The 17,062-nt window shown below is 36.6% G+C and overlaps 1 protein-coding gene across 1 annotated transcript in view; it reads right to left on the reverse strand.

Annotated features, from left to right (window-relative positions):
- LOC150080899 (protein O-glucosyltransferase 2-like) overlaps positions 1-17,062 on the reverse strand; it is a 127,553-nt gene that overhangs the window by 33,435 nt on the left and 77,056 nt on the right. The window contains exons 5-6 of the mRNA XM_090380974.1: positions 15,265-15,437; positions 2,478-2,715 (exon numbers count right to left, since the gene is read on the reverse strand). Coding sequence (XP_090237100.1) covers positions 2,478-2,715; positions 15,265-15,437 — 411 coding nt within the window. The remainder of the gene's footprint in view (positions 1-2,477; positions 2,716-15,264; positions 15,438-17,062) is intronic.

Consider the following 17,062-nt stretch of genomic DNA (forward strand, 5'->3'; position numbering starts at 1 on the left):
AGTGCTCCCATAGTCAGTGGCAGATCTTAACAGAAAATGTGTATTATCTCGAAAACGATTCATTTTTGGACCAACGTTCACTGGGACTTTGCTTATTTTAGTTTGGACTTTTCATCTTTAAATTATTGACCATCATTTTTGAAATACCCTGTATATTAACAAACAGGATATTATAGAATTGTAAAGCAGTTATTAATCAGTCCAAACTAGATTTTGAACAGGCTAAGAGTAGAAAACTTGCTTCTTACACCCTAATGGTAGCCGAGCATTCTGGTCTCTTGCCAAAGCTATTAGCTGCAAATTTTGCTCATCTCTGCTACCACCTAAGTCAAAACTAGATGGTTCTTTTGTCACTTCAGCCATCCCATTTTTCTACCAACTCATGTATTAATGATCTTCGTAAAACAGCTCCCACCATTCTCAACACGCTCCATTCAATGCCTCCTGTGGTCTTCCGTAAAAAGGATGGCAGAAGGATTTTGGAGAATCTTGATGCTAAGAAAGCTCCAGGTCTGATGGTATTTCTCCACTTGTTCTCAAAACCTGTGCTCCTGAACTTACTCCTGTTCTTTGCCACTTTTTTCACTTTCTTATTCCAAAGGTGTTTTTTCCTTCTGCTTGGAAATTTGCTCATATCCAGCCAGTTCCTAAAAAGGGTGACAAATCCCTCCCATCCAATTACACTCCCATTGCAATTACTTCTAACTCTTTCTAAAGTAATGGAGAAATCAATTAACTGCCAACTCTTAAACTACCTAGAAACCTTCCGTCTGATCAACGATCGCCAGTATGGATTCCGTCAGTGTCAATCCACTGGTGATATTCTGGCTTATGTTACCCATTTATGGACAAATTCAATGGAAAAGTTCAGTGAAACACAAGCAGTTGCTCTTGAAATCTCAAAGGCTTTCGATCGTGTTTGGTATTAAGGTCTTCTAAACAAGCTTCCATCTTATAGTTTGCCAACTGTTTTTTGTAATTCGTTATCCAGTTTTCTCTCTGATCGCTCACTGAGGGTGATGGTAGATGGCTCTGTCTTCTTACTTCTCCACTAATGCTGGTGTCCCCCAAGGTTCACTTCTTTCCCCCACTCTTTTCCTCTTGTATATTAATGACCTTCTTCCATTGACTGGAAATCCTAGACATAGTTTTGCCAATGATAGCACATTGCATTCCACTTTCCATTTTGAGAAACCTTGCCCTGCTCAATCAGCTTCAACTTCTCGAAAATCTGCTACCAATTCCTTAAATACCGATCTCCAGGTAACTCTCCAGTGAGGCAAAGATTGATTTCAATCAATCTTTGCCTCACTTAGTTGATTTCAATCATTCTAAAACTCAGCCTTGTCTTATATCTCAAAAAAAGGATTTTTCTGCTCCTATGCTTATCTTTGTTGACACTCCGATTTCTAAATTACCCTGACAAGAGAGATCAGAAGTCAGGGAATTACCCTGACTTCTGATCTCTCTTGGCACAAGCACATTACAAATATTGCTTCCTCTACATCTAAAAAACTTGGTTTTCTCTTTCGCTCTAGGCATTACTTTTCTTCTAAACAGCTGTTCACTCTGTATAAATCGCAAATCCGCCTTACCACAGAATATTGTTCCCACATCTGGGGCGGTGCCCCCAAAACCTCTCTCAGGCTTCTTGATTCCATTCAGAAGAGGGCAGTTAGGTTAATTAATGATTCATCTCTAACAGAGTCACTCCACTCGCTGTCTCATCGACATACTGTTTCTGCTGCATGCCTCTTCTACAGATACTTCCATGGGCACTGTTCTTCTGAATTGGCTTCTATAATTCCCACTCTCTCTTTCAAAACAGCCCAAACACGTACTGCCACCAGCCAACATCCATTTACTGTTCAACTTCAAACTCACAGAACCAACTTTTCATCTTCCTCGTTTATTCATTATACTGCCGTTTTCTGGAACAACCTTCCTTCATCCGTATTTCCTGTCTTTTTACAGTCTACAGAAGTTCAAGTCTAATGTCAACAAATATCTTCTTTCATCTTCTCAACCTCCAACCCAAGCATGGTATTAAGTACTATAGGTTCTAATACCTCTTGTGTTTGGGGTTTCATAAAAAAAAAAAAAAAAAGATAATCTTGAAATAATCTCACAACTGGGCATAATTTTTTAATCACCGCTAGATATAAGGTGAAAATTTCTGTGCCAATGCTGTTTACAAACATGATAATCGGAAAGTTGTTTAATATTCACTGATTGCATTATCAGCCTAATTCTTCATATATGAATCATATGATTCATCACATCAGTGAGTTACTAATCTTGTTAACAAATAGCAGAAGCCAGATTTGGTAGGCTCAGCTGTACGAATTTATTTCATCATAAATATGAGAATTACAAGTCCTCAGTAATCAATGATAATGATTAAACCTTTATTTTGAAATGCAATATAGAAATAATATACAGCTTCTACACATGCTTACATTATAACAAATCCTTACCTTAAAAAAATCAAAAAAAGAAGAATGCTCAGCTTTTGGTCCAAATTCTTTTTCTTCATTATGAAAGAAGAAAAAATTGGTCAGCATAGCATTAATCAAATCCGAATGCTTTCGTGATAGTTTCACTAAATCCAGTCTCTCAATGCGACTATCTCTGCCTCTCCAAAACCCCATATCAATTTTATCTTTCCATGGAGGTCCCGAATTACTCTGAACCGAAAGGATATCTAATGTGACCCTGTTAAAATATAAAGAATAATTAAATAAGTTTATAAGAATTCAAAATAAATAAAAAAGAGATTAATTAAGTAATAAATAAATGACAAAAATTATCCAAAATTAGAAGTAACTTTGTTACAACTGTAGTTAATTAATCCAAGTTAAAAAAATGATGTTTGATATGAAGTTTTTTGAGCAGTGCAGATGGTCTTCAAGAGTAGCTCATAGTGTCTTGTCATTGATATACAGGAATTTTTCTAGCAGGGATAAAGAGGTGATTATCCCCTTGTATAAGGCAATGGTCAGGCCACACCTTGAGTCTGGAGGCCTCATTTCAAGAAGGATGTAGAGCTGCTGGAACGAGTACAGAGAAGGGTAACAAGATTAGTGAATGGAACAAAGGGTTGCTCTTACGAAGAAAGGCTTAAGTTTTGCAAATTACAGTGTCTGGAGACTAGGCACCGGCGAGATGATCTGATAGAGGTGTATAAAGTCTTGAATGGTTTGAGCATGCTCAATGCTGATGGGATACTTCCTCTTGCTCAGAATAATCACCTGAGAGGGCATAAATTCAAATTGAGGAAAGACAAATGTAGGATAGATGTGCAGAAATTTGCCTTTAGCCAGCGGGTAGTTGGTTGGTGGAACAGACTTCCATCCATTGTTGTGGAGGTTGATAGCCTAAATAAATTTAAGGCTCAGCTGGACAGGTATTTTGAACGAACGGAGGGGCGAAGTGGAAGGGTTTTTTTTTTTTTTTTTCTGATGCTGCATAAGCTCGCTTTCTTGCATCATATGCCTCTACTAATGCTAAAACTGCACTGAAGTTGGTAAACTACCTTAAAAAACATTGGTTTGGAAAATTTTCCGATCACAAAGGTTCAGTTTTGTACTGCCATCTGCTCTGCAGCATAACAGAATAGCAATGCTCTCTGCACTTATAATTTTCTACCATTGCAAGGCTCTTTGAACAGCAAATGTTTTTTTTTTAATAATTAAACTTTTATTAATTGGAATTGTATCAAGCTTGTAGTAACCATACAAAATAACAATTTCTCACGGGGCAAAGAAAAAATATATATATGTATATTAACTGAATTTCACAATAACAAATATATTACAGTAGGCCCCCGTTATAACGCAGTTCGCTTTACGCTGATTCGCTATAACGCTGTTTTTATATTATAACCCGTATCTAACTATAACACTGTCACAGATCACTATAACGCTCTTTTACAGATTGCGTTTTTGGCATATTTAATGAAATCGTTTCATTTGATGGAGTCGATAGCTTGAAAATGAATAGCAAAACAGCATTAACACATTTCCCACGTGGACTTGAGAAACTTTCCCACACTCAGTGAAATTTTCTCGCACGCTTGCAGTACAGTGACTTGTTACGTAGTTCCGAGATCAACATTTTAAAAAAATATCAAGTATATTGCTTGTAATATTTACGTTATACGCATTTATCTGAAGTCTAGTCATCACTCAGTACAGTATTAGACATTGTACATAATGGACAGTTTACTCGAACATTGTATCGTAATTAATGCAACCAACGCAGTTACATTTTCGAAGAGTTAATAATGGCAGATAAGAATGAAAAAGCAACAATGACTGGGCGCAGTATGAAGACTATAAATGTAAGAAAAAGACTGAATTTCAAAATTAAATTAGATGTTTTGAAGCGAATCGATTCTGGTCAACGACAAGTGAATGTGTGCCATAATTTAGGACTTGCAAGTTTAACTGTAACAATTATAAAAAAATAAAGAATTTATTTTAGCAGCAGGAAAGATAGCTGTTCCACTGCAAGCAACTAGGGCTAGGCCAGCTATTAGGATTGAAATGGAAAGACTGAAAATTTTGAAATTTTGAAAGATTGAAATGGAAAAAAAAAAAAAAAATTTTTTTTTTTTAATGGTTATATCATTCCTATAGATAGGAATGATATGAAGTAAGGTAAAATTAAATATGTTTACATGTATATATTGTAAACATATTTAATTTTACCTTACTTCATATCATTCCTATCTATACATACACCATTAAAAAAAATTTTTTTTTTTTTTTTTCTCCACACCTAACACTAGGAGCTGCTAGCGTTCCCCCACATAAATATACCGGCACCCCGCCATATTATTCTTTTAGTCAGTCTTACAAAGTAACGGTAAGTCCCTTTCTTCCGGCCTATACTGGTATTCCTTATTATAGTTTATCCAATTTTTTCAATTCTTTTCACTTACTTCTGTAAGGTAATCCATGATCTGTATGCACTATGTATTATAACCACTTTTATTGGCACATCCTTTATAAACTTATTAATGCAAAATTCATATCTAAATTTGCCTTTAACGCACGTGGCAACTACACGTGCACCATAGCATACAGATCATGTCGGAAACAGAAGCAAGAACATTGCTGCTGTCTTTTTCATAATTTCGGTGGATGACCTCTGATGATGACACTGCAATTGTGAGAGACAGTGTTATTCCATTTTGGTCGCATTTTCACTTCTTATTTTAATCTCCAGTCCATTTCTTCCTCTTATTTATTCCATATATCGCTCCCAGTGTATACCGTATTTTCATTAGACTTAAACCAATTAAATCTAATTTACACATTTGAGGACGAGAGTTTCCTGTGCGAACGTGCCTTTCTGTCGCTCTTGGAACAGAGAAGTTTTTTCTGATTTATTTTCTGCTTTATTAGTTTAAATAGACATATTAACTTATTTCTAGAGTAGCTTTATATTCCTATTTACGGTACTTAAAGTTAAAGTAACTTAGATAGAGATTTGTAGGTATTACTTAGTATCAGAAAGAGTATCAAATCCACGTGTTTACTGTTCATAAACAGCCGCCATTGTTACGTGAAAATTAATCAGTAAAATCTATTAATCTTGTCGAACTTCATTGGCAATTAAATTGTACTTTTAACTATACATATAACCACTTAGGTTACGTAACATAAATAATTAGTAAAAATAAATAATTAATACATAACTTGATACGGAAGTTATATAAAGGGATTTCGTAGATAACACTCGTTACTGAAACGCGATACAGCATATCCGGAAATCGATAGCATTAGCTTGTATAGTATAGTGCATAATATAATATCGTCAATTAATCAGTAGATCTATTAATCTTGTTAAACTTCATTGTCAATTAAATTGTACTTTTAACTATATATATATAACGACTTAGAGTACAAACGTAACAAATAATTAATACATACTTGATACGGAAGTTATATAAAGGGAACTCGTAGATAACACTCGATACTGAAAAATAAATATAGCGTTATAACTGTGTTAAGATACAAGTTTAAGGTTTTAATTTTGTTCTGAAATTGTAATTTTATTGACATTTAAATCGAAATCATGACTCTGACCAGAGCAGCAAAGCAAAAGTCTCAAGCTAATGGGAGTGCTGTGACTCAGGGGAGAACTGAGGGGGGCAGTTGCCCTCTGAATCACAGCCTTTTAAGATGCACTGTTTGCTTGATGTTTGCGGAGCAATCGGGTACAGGACATGATACTGCCATGGGGGATGTCTTTGTGTGTGCACGATGCAAGGAGTGCAAGGAAATTAGGCGACAACTCGGCGTTGTTATGGGCCTATATGAGACCTTGAAGGACAGGGTGGATGCCCTCGAAGAAAATAAATTGAGGGGCCCATCAAGCTCTCAGCCGCCCACATCAACGCCAGAGCTTGCACTTGGTCATCTTGCAACACAGAGGCAGCCCCCAAGGCAGAATGCGCTGGTCCCACAGGAACTAGTAGTTGTTGGTGACTCTATTGTCAGGGAAACGGGGAACATGCTTTGTAAAAAGGATAGGTGGAACAGGACCAGGGTATGTCTGCCAGGGGCAAAAGTTGATGACGTTGTAGAGCAGATATCATCTTTTAAGGGCACAAAAGGTGATATAGTTGTACACGTTGGCACTAATGATATTAAGAGTAGGAGACCGGCGGAATTACTTAACAAGTACAGGTCACTGTTGAAAAAAAAGCCGTGAAGTAGGGTTGAATTTGAAAGTGTCTGCAATTCTGCCCAGACACGATAGGAGGGAGTATATGATGAGAGCCTTGTCGATCAATTCGGCCCTGGAAAGATTGTGCAAGGCTCAAGGGATAGAATTTTTTTCAGCCTGGAATGTACTTGTTAACAGGAGAGATTGCTTCTACAGGGATGGGATACACTTAAATAGAAAGGGTGCAAGAATTGCTGATGCTATCGAGGCAGTGTTAGGTCGGTCGGAAAACTGCTAGCTTGGGGGGAGACAAAGACTAATGGATTAACAGTAGCCACTAGCAGAGGTGAAAGAGATTCTTGCACTGCTTCTATTGGAATGAGCAGAAGCCTGAAAAACAAGATGCAGGATATTTCAGAGACTGCTGGAAGTCATTGTGATACAAGTAAACACATCGGTTGTGTTAGGGTAGCTAAGAATAGAAACAGGTGCATGTATACTTGTGTGTACACCAATGCTAGGAGTTTAGTAAATAAATTTGATGAATTTGAGGTATTGCTCAAAACATCAAAGGCAGATATTGTTGGGATATCAGAGACGTGGTGTCACACAGATATAAGGAATGCAGAACTGGAATTTGGGGAGTACAATGTGTATAGAAAGGATAGACAGGACAGGAGGGGAGGAGGGGTTATGCTATTAGTTAAAAAACACATAAAATCCAAGGAAGTGAAGCCAGTCGACATTGACGGACAGGGCAGTGTCGAGTCAGTTTGGTGTGACATAAGCATAGGTAACTCAAAATTGAGAGTAGGAGTGTGCTATAGGCCTAATGACTCTGATGAGTATAATAAGATACTGTACAGGGAAATAGAATGGGCCAGTAAATCAGAGAGTCTTATAATGGGGGATTTTAATTTCCCAGATATTGACTGGAATTTGTGGGTTGGTCACTCACACACTAGCAGGGCTTTTGTGGATTTATTGGATGATTGTTTTCTACACCAGCATGTTCGGGAGGCAACTAGAGGGAGTAATACTCTTGATCTGATTATCAGTAGTGATTCTTCAGGCATTAGGAATCTGCAGATAAAGGAACCACTGGGTGGCAGTGATCACAGTGTGCTGAAGTGGGATTTACTCAAGGAGATAACAACCATCAGAGGTAAAGGGAAGGGTTTTTGCTTTCGTAAAGGCGACTATGATGGACTGAGACAGTATTTAAATTCTATACAGTGGGACCAACTGATGATGTTACCAACAGCAAATTCAAAATGGGAAGCATTCAAGGAACTAATCTTGGAAGCTACCAGGCTTTACATACCAACCAAGAAATATTGTTCAAGGTTCGGGCCTAAATGGTTGTCAGATGAACTAATGAGACATATGGCAGAGAATAAAAATGCATGGGATACATACAAATTAATGGGTGACATGGAAGCCTATGATAGATATAAGTTGGTCTGTAACCAAGTCACAAAGGAGATTAGGCAGGCAAAGGCAGATTATGAGAAATCCTTGGCAAAGGACTCAAAGAAAAACAGAAAAGAGTTCTTTACCTATTTAAACTCAAGAAGGAAAGGGATGAATCAGATTGGTCCACTGGATGTTGATGGTTCAACAGTTGAGGATCCAGCTCAGGTGGCTAACAATCTAAACGAGTATTTTGCATCTACATTCACACATGAGGAGTTATTCAGGAAGGGGAATGTCGTAGGTGAAGTAAACATTGGCAGTGAGCTAGATTATTTTCTAATAACTGAGAGGAAAGTGGAGGAGAAATTGTTGAGGATAAACATAAAAAAGGCACCTGGGGTGGATGGGATCTATCCAGTTATATTAAAGGAGGCAGCAAAGGAAGTAAGCAAACCCCTAGCCATAATTATGAGAGCTTCTTTGGACTCAGGGGAGGTACCCATGGACTGGAGATGTGCAAATGTAACCCCAATTCACAAAGGAGGATCAAAGGCTGACACAAGTAATTATAGACCTGTTAGTTTAACTTCGGTTCCAGGAAAATTAATGGAGGCACTGGTTAAAGAAGCACTGCAGGATCATCTGGACAAGAATTCAGTTATAGCTCAGACACAGCATGGTTTTGTTAAGGGCAGGTCTTGTATGACCAATTTGATTGGATACTATGATGTAGTCACAAAAGAACTGGATGCAGGGAATAACTTTGATATTATATATTTGGATCTTAGAAAGGCTTTTGATACTGTTGCGCATGGAAGACTGCTGCACAAATTGGAGAAGTGTGGCATTGGAGGCAAATTGCTGCTATGGATAAAGGGATGGTTGAGTGGCAGAAGACAGAGAGTGGTAATCAATGGACACTGCTCGTTGTGGACTAATGTTATTAGTGGAGTTCCTCAGGGTTCAGTGTTGGGTCCATTGTTGTTTTCTGTATTTATAAATGATATTGATGATGGTGTATCAGGCTTAATGTCCAAGTTTGCAGACGATACCAAGGTTGGCAGTGTTGTTAAGGACACTACTGATACTATGCTGCTGCAACAGGATCTGGAAAGGTTGAGCAGATGGGCTGAGAGGTGGCAAATGAAGTTTAACATTGACAAATGTAAAGTACTACATATGGGAAACAGTAACCCCAGATCAACGTATCAACTCTGTGGTACTACGCTGACAGTGGTAGAGAATGAAAAGGACCTGGGGGTAATTGTGCAGGCAGATATGAAGTTCTCTGAGCAGTGCAGACGAGCTGCAAGAGTAGCTCATGGTGTCTTGTCAATGATATACAGGAATTTTTCTAGCAGGGACAGGGATGTGATTATTCCCTTGTATAAGGCATTGGTCAGGCCACACCTTGAGTACTGTATACAGGTCTGGAGGCCTCATTTCAAGAAGGATGTAGAGCTGCTGGAACGAGTACAGAGAAGGGCAACAAGATTAGTGAATGGAACAAAGGGTTGCTCTTACGAAGAAAGGCTTAAGTTTTGCAAATTACAGAGCCTGGAGACTAGGCATCGGCGAGGTGTATAAGGCTTTGAATGGCTTGAGCATGCTCAATGCCGATGGGATTCTTCCTCTTGCTCAGAATAATCACCTGAGAGGGCATAAATTCAAATTGAGGAAGGACGGATGTCGGATAGATGTGCGGAAATTTGCCTTTAGCCAGTGGGCAGTTGGTTTGTGGAATAGACTCCCATCGCTTGTTGTTGAAGTTGATAGCCTAAATAAATTTAAGGCTCAGCTGGACAGGTATTTCGAACGAACGGAGGGGTGAAATGGGAGTAGTGGTTGTTTTTTTTTTTTTTTTTTTTGGCTGATGCTGAATAAGCTTGCTTTCTTGCATCATATGCCTCTACTAATGCTAATGCTAATACTTACAATATTATACTGTACAGGTGACCCCCGCTTAACGCTGATCATTCGTTCCGGAAAAACAGAGCGCTAAGTGAATCCGCGCTAAGCGAGCGCCATTTTCCCATAAGGTAACATATGTATTTGTGAGCTGCGGTCGGTGCCATAGGATATTTCCTAATCAATAATAAACGGTAATGAAAAGATGCACAAATGTCGGTCAAAATATTTAATATTCAAATATTTGCACATATAAAATATTCTGCATTACATACGTATAATTATGTGGTAACTACTTGCGTCTCAAAAGTAAACAAAATTCCAATTAAAATAATGAATTTAATTGATTTAATGGATGAATTTAATCATGAAAAATGTGTGGATTTTGAGTTTAACTTTGGCCCTCTTCCAAATAAACTAAAAGGGGTATTAATTTTAAATGGCCCGCAGCGTTACCACCCAACAATAAAGTCAACCGATCCTTCGCCGCTTTGAAACTTGGCATGTTTTTTGTTCTTTCAATATGAAACTTCTTTTAGGCATTCGTTGCCACAAAAGTCCTGCTTCATCTATGTTAAAAACTTGTTGAGAAGTATAATACATAATACCCCTCTTCAATAATTTTAACAAGTTCTTTTTTGAAAGTTTCGGCTCCTTAATCTGCACTAGCGGCTTCTCCCGGGATTTTAAATCTATTCTACCAGTTTTAAATGGTTCCACATTTTTTTTAGGCGAGTTTTCTTCAGATCATCGTATTGGCTAATCTCTTTCTCTCTCTTTTTTTAATATTTAACTTAACTGAATTCTGCATTGGAATATTATCTTCAAAAAAATTAGTCTTTCCATTTCAATCCTAATAGCCGGTCTAGTCCTAGTTGCTTGCGGTGGAACAGCTATCTTTCCCGCTGCTAAAATTAATTCTTTATTTTTTCATAATTGTTCTTACAGTTAAATTTGCGAGTCCTAAATTATGGCACACATCCGCTTGTCGTTGACCGGAATCGATTCGCTTCAAAACGTCTAATTTAATTTTCAAATTCAGTCTTTTTCTTACATTTATAGTCTTCGTACTGCGCCCAGACGTTGTTGCATTTTCATTCCTGTCGGTCATTATTAGCTCTTCGAAAATATAACTGCGTTAGTTGAATTAATTATGATATAATGTTCAAGTAAACTGTCCGTTACGCACGATGTCTAATACTGTACTGAGTGATAACTAGACTTCGGATAAATGCATATAACGCAAATATTACAAGCAATATACTGTATTTGATCATTTTTTAAAATGTTGATCTCGGAACTACGTAACAAGTGACTATACTTAAATTAGCGTGAGAGAAAATTTCACCGAGCGTGGGAAAATTGCTCAAGTCGGCGTGGGAAACGTTTTAATGCTGTTTTGCTATTCATTTTCAAGCTATCGACTCCATCAAATGAAACGATTTCGTTAAATATGTCAAAAATGTAATCTGTAAAAGAGCGTTATAGTGATCTGTGACAGCGTTATAGTCAGATACGGGTTATAATATAAGAACAGCGTTATAGCGAATCAGCGTAAAGCGAACCGCGTTATAACGGGGGCCTGCTGTATTTTCGTATACCGTATTTTCATTAGACTTAAACCAATTAAATCAAATTTACGCATTCTACTTACAATATTATATACATTTATATATATATACAAAATATGGCTGTAGGGTACGTTTTGCTAATGCAGTGTCCCTGATCCATAAGCTATATTACTATTATTACCTTTTCGTACAGGCATTTCCCCCTATATTAATTAGCTTCTTAGTACCATTATTCGTTACTATGTATATATACATACATATATGTATATATAAACTTAAGTGAAAATAATGATTAAAATAAAAATAATAAAAATAAATAAAAATGCCAGCAGCAAGGCAAGACAGAAGAGCGAAAACTGTGAAATTATACATAACGATCAAACCAACAAGGAGGGAAGAGAATAAAGTTATTGCAGCAGAAACTCTCGAAGATAATTTTGAAAGTCTAAATACAAAAATAATAAAATATAATCAATTAAATTTTGAATAGCCAATTAAATGAAATTTAACGGCGCCCCCTCTGACGGGCACATTGTTCAAATTTATGTGAAATATCACGAGCAGAGATGTGAACAACTACAATAAAATAAAATAAAACAAAAACAGAAATAGACAGACCATTATGCACCATCTCAACAGAGGACCACAAGGCCAATAATGGTCAGGGAATCGCTGCATTTCGACCGCTAGACAAATCGCTGCAAAGGCGAATCAATCGAAAGATCAGTACCACTATCCGACCCCCAGATCGAACCACCAATGCAGAGGATTTGAATAGCGGTGATCCTGATGCAGCAAAAATTAAAAATAGGACAGATACAAGCACTCTAATGCAAAAGATCTTTCGATTGATTCGCTTTTGCGGCGATTTGTACAGCGATTGAAATGAAGCGATTCCCTGACCATTACTGGATTTGTGGTCCTCTGTTGATATGGTGCATAATGGTCTGTCTATTTCTGTTTTTGTTTTTTATTTGATTCTGGTTGTTCACATCTCTGCTCGTGATATTTCACATAAATTTGAACAATGTGCCTGTCAGAGGAGGCGCCGTTAAATTTCATTTAATTGGCTATTCAAAATTTAATTGATTATATTTTATTATCTTTGTATTTAGACTTTCTAAATTATCTTCGAGAGTTTCTGCTGCAATAATTTTATTCTCTTCCCTCCTTGTTGGTTTGATCATTACATATAATTTCACAATTTTCGCCCTTCTGTCTTGCCATGCTGCTGGCATTTTTATTTATTTTTATTTTAATCATTATTCTCACTTAAGTGTATATCTCAAGTGTCATGTAGAGGAAAATGCTCTTTGCTGCCTCTGATGTATGCTTTACCCTTTTTTAATGTAATACTCAGTTTTCAATTATTTCAAACATTATTCAAATATATGTATATATACATACATATATATACATATATATAAGGCTTCCGTAGCCGAGTGGGCAGGAGCGGGAGTGCAGTAGCACACGCTCTTTGAGTAGACCGGGGTTCAAGCCCCTGACTGCTGAATACAGTCGATCTGCCAACCCGCACTGGACCAGCGTTGCAGATTATGGTCCATTTCCCTCAACATGAATTGTTGAGGAGGCTTCCATCCTGCAGTGGGTTGATAATGGCTGCACTTTACTTTTTTTTTTTTTTACATATACATATATACATATGCATATACAGAGTGTCTCAAAAATATTGGTACAAACGTTTATGGGAGGTAGGTAACATCTAAAGGAATGTGAATCGCATAGAAACCCATAAACGGAAATGTCACCGTAAGTCAGTACATGGTGCTGTTCATCAATTCGCGAGAGGGAAAATTTCTGGTTTACTCATTCAAGCAGTAGTCGCTGCACGAAGAGCATGCATTGATATACGAACTGTGAGCTGGCAGACATGCACCTAGTGTGTATGGATTAGCAGAGGTCCCACACGATGTGCACCCCCATGCGGCACAACATCGCTTCGCAATAAATGTGTGCGCAGGTATGGTCGGTGACTGCTTAGTCGGCCCATACCTGTTGCCGCATGAACTCCGCTAAATATCGGATCTTTCTTGAACAAGTTCTACCAGGGTTACTTGATGATGTTCCAGCAAATGTGAGACGCAACATTGGTTTCAACATGACGGGGCGCCTGCCCATTATGGAAGGTGTGTTCGTGACCATTTGAACAGGTGTTTTGGGCATCGATGGTTGTTGTTGTCCCACCAATAATTAACAGAGCTATCTGTTTCTGACTGCTATCTGCCTGTAAAAAAAAAAAAAAAAAAAAAAAAAAAAATTTTAGATTTATCCCCACTTTTTATATACATACAGTAATATCCCGAAGTTACACGATAGGTGGGTCCGACGAAAATCGCTTAAGTCGAATTCGCGTAAGTCGGGGTACAACTTTGCATATAAATACATATAAATTTTGTTTAATTGGGACCAAGGACTAACAAAAACACTAGTTTAAAAGAAAAATATTAATAAAATTGCAGTTCTTTATACATATTAATGCAAAATATGTATTAAAAAAATAAATGACTTACGCAAAAAAGTTATTTCGATGTTGATGGATTCATAAAATCTAACAAATTCGTCTGACGACACAGAGACTTCTCTTTTTCACGCAGAATTTCTTCGTAGCAAGCTAATAATTTTTCATTCCTTACTTTGTAGCTATAACGCGTTCTTCGTTGTAGCCTGTTTTCTAAAATTTTTAAGCCCTTTTCAATTTAGCTGATACCTTCTGTCAAGTTTGCAATTGTCATGTGCTTTAAGCATTTGCCTCATTTAGGCCTGTAGCACTTGCAATATCACATGGTCTTTCATTTCGCTCAAAGCATTTCACAATTTCATATTTTTTCTCTATCGACAGAGGTGGAATGGCCATAAGCCTTACCGGGGAAACCCCGGCGGGCCTGTGTGATTTTGGCCATAAACCATAGTATGAGGCCACTATAAATTTTCCCGGGTAAGAATTTTTGACCCAGTCCGCCTCTGTTCATCGATAATTGTTTTTCTTTTTCTCTTTGAATCTGCAGTGTCTTCAGTACGCTTCCTTTTCACACCTTTTAAGTATTTTACTCATTTTTAGGGAATATAAAGCACAATTACAAAACGAGGAGGCACGCTTGATACGCATAAACAAAGCTGCGCGCATGTAGCAACTGAATAAACAACACCATAAAGGCAGAGATACACTATTAACACCTCACATTTCTAGGGATTACTGCCATAAAACAATAAAAATCCAGTTGCATTTCTGCTAGTGGAATCTGTTATAAACTGGTAGTAAACTCGATCTAATTGCATACCGATAGCTGGAATTGTGTTGGTTTTTACGATATTATGGTGAAATGTGTTTCCCCTAAAGAAAAACGACCTTGAAGATAGTGGGCGGCAGTGTTGCCAAACGAAAAAATCAAGAACCGCGTAACTCCGAGTTCGCGTAAGTCGGGGTAGCGTAAGTCGGGGTATTACTGTATATATATATTACACATTATGGTTGTAGGGTAAGTTTTGCTGATGCAGCGTCCTTAATCAACATTATCTTCCTTTTCGTACTGTTACTCTCCACCCTCCATGATTACTTAACTTCTTAATACTTTTATTCTTTTATTGTGTGTGTGTGTGTGTGTGTGTGTGTGTGTGTGTGTGTGTGTGTGTGTGTGTGTGTGTAAAAGCTTATTATCACATTTATTCTTACCTTCCCATCATTTCCAAGGTAGATTCAGTTAAGTCGTATGTTGGCATCACGATATCTCTTGTATCCTTTGAGCCACACCATGAAAATATAGGAATGGGATTTTCTGAAGCTAATTTGTGTTCCAAAGGCCAGTCACCTAAGTTTACTAACATTTCAGTATCTGGAAGTTTCACCTAAAATATTAAAAAAAACCTCTTTAAAAATTTATTATATCAGTAAAAACAATGTAATTAAACTCTCATAAAAAGAGGTATTTCCTACTTTTACAGCTGCTATTAAACATCAAAAGTTTGCTGGTGTACGTAACTACCAAAGAACTAAAGCCTCTATTATTTAGAATTCAATTTTCAAGAATGAAATTTTCTATTAAAGTGTCAATACCCAAGTGTAAATATATACACACTTTTAAAAATATACATTATTACACCTTTTGCAAATGTATATAATGTCTGCATATCTTTTGACTTTTAGCAGTGGTAATAAAAGTCCATAAGATATGTACAGATGATGCTCAGAAACATTAAGCTGGCAATAGCTCACTAACTTCTTAACTTAGCAGTGGTTGAAACCCAATTTGTTGCTAAGGGGTCATGCACAACCTGCCCAACTTTTTTATTCATGGGAAAAAGTTTTTGATTGTTGTTTTAAATATTGCTTGCAGCATACCAATATATCATCATTTCTTAATATATTGAAGTACTTATTGTATATACATTTTTATTTTTTAATAAAAAATTAAAATATTTAAAAGAATTTAATGTTTTTTACATGTTAATCTTAAAAAAAAAAACCATTATCTCTGTTGAAAGCATTACTCATAAGAATAAACATGACAATAACAGCAAATTATGCATATATTTCTGCTTATGTATTAAAGCAGAAATTTGCAAAAACTTAATTCTGCTAAAAAAAAAAAAAAAAAAAAAAGCAGCACGTGTACCCTGTACACACAAAAGTTGTTTTATTTTATGTGAAAACATCTATGGCGGCACTAGAGTAAAACCAAATTTTTGAATGGTTTGATCGAAACTTACTTATTTACACTACTTAAAAGGTTGATGTTGATCAAAATCTTTAGAAGCAGATTTTATTAAAGTCTGCATTTTATTCTTGTATAATATTACTACCCACTGCTTACTCTACCAAATCAACGTTAGTGACTGAATTGGAGTCATTTAGGAAGTGACATCATTTCCATATCTTAATATGAACTTACTCTACTGAATCAACTACTTACTTTACCGAATGTTAGTGACTGAGTTAGTGTCATTAGTGCCATTTATGAGGTGACGTCATTTGTGTCATTTAAAATCTATCAGCTACCTAATAGGAAGTGATGCCAATTTGTCATTTCCATAAAAAAATTTCGTTAACAATCAATTACATCATTTCCGTTACTGTAAGAAAATTTCATTACCAATAGATTTCATTCTAGTGCCACCATAGATGTTTTCACATCAAAAATGTTACAATCACAAAACAGAAATATGAAACTAACAGTCACTTCCATTTTCCAGTGCAAAAATCTACTACGAGCAAGAAATTCAAAATTATGTTGCATAGTTTGTTCCACTTGGAATTATGTTTGGTACAGTTACTACTAGCACAAGTATACAGACTCCAATATTTATTCAGCAGTATTTCATAATTTAAAATATTTTCTTATCAAAAGATGGAATAGTTTTGTATAATAATTAAAAAAATGAAAACCAAAGTACTAATTAAGCATTCACTTCATAAAGGTCTACACAAAAATTATTACAAGGAGGGTCAATTACATCATTTCCGTTACTGTAAG

The sequence above is a fragment of the Mastigoproctus giganteus genome, chromosome 9 (assembly GCF_048544385.1).
Source record: "Mastigoproctus giganteus isolate SK-2022 chromosome 9, ASM4854438v1, whole genome shotgun sequence".
Lineage (NCBI taxonomy): Eukaryota > Metazoa > Arthropoda > Arachnida > Uropygi > Thelyphonidae > Mastigoproctus > Mastigoproctus giganteus.